General features: G+C 66.2%; 1 protein-coding gene across 1 annotated transcript in view; it reads right to left on the bottom strand.

Moving 5' to 3' along the window:
- Window positions 1–2,110, bottom strand: part of RNF166 (ring finger protein 166) — a 3,869-nt gene extending 1,759 nt beyond the window's left edge. The window contains exons 1-4 of the mRNA XM_077754115.1: window positions 2,028–2,110; window positions 632–744; window positions 190–304; window positions 8–115 (exon numbers count right to left, since the gene is read on the bottom strand). Of these exons, the coding sequence (XP_077610241.1) occupies window positions 8–115; window positions 190–304; window positions 632–729 (321 nt within the window). The 5' untranslated portion in view covers window positions 730–744; window positions 2,028–2,110. The remainder of the gene's footprint in view (window positions 1–7; window positions 116–189; window positions 305–631; window positions 745–2,027) is intronic.
- Between the last annotated feature and the right edge of the window lie 399 nt (window positions 2,111–2,509).

The raw sequence follows: 2,509 nt of genomic DNA on the forward strand, positions 1-2,509 counted from the left end.
TCCCTACCACAAAGGTGTCGTAGGAGAACTTGTGCCGGTGTAGCAGGTGCTGCAGGAAGTTGGCGCTCTTGTAGCTGGGGTCCCCCCAGGGCATCGCCGAGCAGATGGGGCACACCTGGAACGGAGGGCCCTGCTGAGGCAGCGCTCCCGCCGGGGGCCCCGCCCCGGGTCCCCGGCCAGGCCACTCACCACGCGGTTGGGGTCGCTGCGGTGGCTGTCCACGCAGTGCTTCAGCAGCTCCTGCTGGTCCAGGTTCCGGGCGCCGCAGTAGGGGCAGGTGAAGGTGGACCTGTTGGGGACGGCGCTGGGGCGGTGGTGGGAGGTGAGTGGGGGCCACTCTGGCTGCCCTCCGGGTCCTGCCTGCCCCTGGGCACCTAGCTCTGCCCTCGCCCCCCCGACTCTGGGTCCCCACCCTTCCCCCAATACGGCTATGCCCCGGGGGAGGGCATCTGCCCAGCCCTGGCCTTTCTGGGAAGGGCATTCGCCTGGTGGGAGGTGACTTGTGAGCCTGCGTGGGCCCTCCACGGAGGGGACACGCCAGCCTCTTCCACCTCCTCAAGGGACAGCAACACGGGCCAGGAGCTGCCCCTACCAGGGACGGGCGCTCTGAGTGGCCGCAGCGGGTGCTGACCTGGGGATGGGCTGGGACGTGGGCACCACGGGGACGAACTTGGGGCAGTTGGCCATTTGCTCCTGGACCTTCATGCAGGAGGAAACATGCACCCTCATCTTGGCCAGCGTCACCTAGGAAGAGGGTCGGAGAAGAGGGTCCGCGTCGGCCTCCAGAGGTGGGGAGGACCGCCAGCAAGCAGGCCAGTCCTTGCCCCTGCTGCTCATGGCCCAGCGGCTCTGTAAGCAGTGAGGGGCCTGGCGTCCCTCTGGAGAAGACACAGGACGCCCACAGCAGGTGCTCACGGCAGCCACCCAGGCATCTGGCCACCAGCCACTAGTCAGGAAAGCACCTCAGTTGGGCTCCCTTGGGGGCTGCAGACGGGCAGAGGCGGCCCCTCAGGAAACCGGAAGAGCATTTATTTGGGAAAACAGCCCTCCCAACAGAAACTGAGGGGCAGCATTCTTTTAAAGACAACCATGTGACCGAACTCCTTACCGGACCACACCAAACCCAACCACAGCACCACCTTCTCCTCAGCCAGGCCCCGGTCACATGCTCTGGCCCATGGGGGACACCTGGCTCAGGGCGGGGAACGGGGGTGGGGGCCCCGGTGTGGCTCAAGTGAATGACCCCAGAAAAGGAATAAGCGCAGGACTGGTAGAAGCCACCAATTGTGACACATCACCAACGCCAAAAGGCTGGAAGGAAACATTTCACAAACAGAAAGCTCGCTCACAGGACCCAGGAAGTAGCAAGGAGGGTGTGAGCACCCATCCCTGGGCCAACACCCCACCCAGCCGTCCAGGGTAACAGGAGAAGGGCCTCCCAAGGGCAGCCCGGCTCCCACCTCGGCCCGGAGCGCCACACACAGGAAACTGTTGGAGGGCCCTGCCTGCTCCCTCTCCGGGAAGGAGGCCAAGGAGCCCCCTGCGCGCCCAGACCCGGACCTTTAGGACAAAACCACCAGGGGCTGCTCTCTGGTGTGGGAAGTTGGTACGAGCTGTCAAGCTGAGAGATGAAAGTCAGAGTCCGTTCCTGGGGCTGGGCCACCCTGAGGGGCTCCAGGCAGGCCGGAGTGGGTGACAAAGGCACCCAGGGCCGGGCATGCAGCACTGGAGATGCTCCCTTCCATCCGGCCTGGGGCCCCGTCCCCGGTCAGCATGTCCCCAAACAGCCACACAACGGCTACATGACGACAACGCGAGACCCCGAGCCCAGCCCAGGCAGTGGGGGGGGGCAGATGTGGGGGGACGTGGCCAGGCCACCGGGAAGTGAGTGGTGCTGTGGGGGAGGGGCAGAGCAGCCCAGCCCGGTTCCTCTCTGCGGAATTAGGGCTTGCAGCTACCTACCCTCCGGGGGAGGCCCTGTGGGGGTACCAGGCCCCCGTCCCGGGAAGGCCCTATGGGGGGGTTACCTTCTTGTTGCAGCCCCTGCAGGGCGCCTTGTAGGAAGAGAGCTGCTTCTCCACATGGGTGGCCTTGTCCACCTTCTTGGGGTCGAAAGGCAGGCGGCACAGCGGGCACAGGGGGGACGGCACCTGCAGGCAGGGCTGGAGGCACTCCCCGCAGAACCTGCAGTGGCAGTGGACACGGGCCTGAGCGTCGCCGCGGGGAGTGCCTCCCAGGCCAGGTCCCTCTCTGTCAGCAGGCGCATCTGGGGACGGTCCGCTCTGTTTCTAAACCCTACTGACGGGACAGCTGCCCTCTGGCTAAAAGATGAGCCTGGGTCCCCTCTCGCGGTGGGTTTCTGGGCCTGCCACATATCCAGGATGCCGGGGGAGCGGTGGCCGTGGCTCCCGGGACCCGAGCTGCCCGCAGCACTGCGCCCAGCCAGCGCTGCAGCCGCAGGGGGGACCGGGCTCAGCCATGTGGTGACAGCACGTCAGGTGCTCTGGGG

Source organism: Crocuta crocuta, unplaced genomic scaffold (genome assembly GCF_008692635.1).
Source record: "Crocuta crocuta isolate KB4526 unplaced genomic scaffold, BGI_CrCroc_1.0 scaffold61, whole genome shotgun sequence".
Classification (NCBI taxonomy): domain Eukaryota; kingdom Metazoa; phylum Chordata; class Mammalia; order Carnivora; family Hyaenidae; genus Crocuta; species Crocuta crocuta.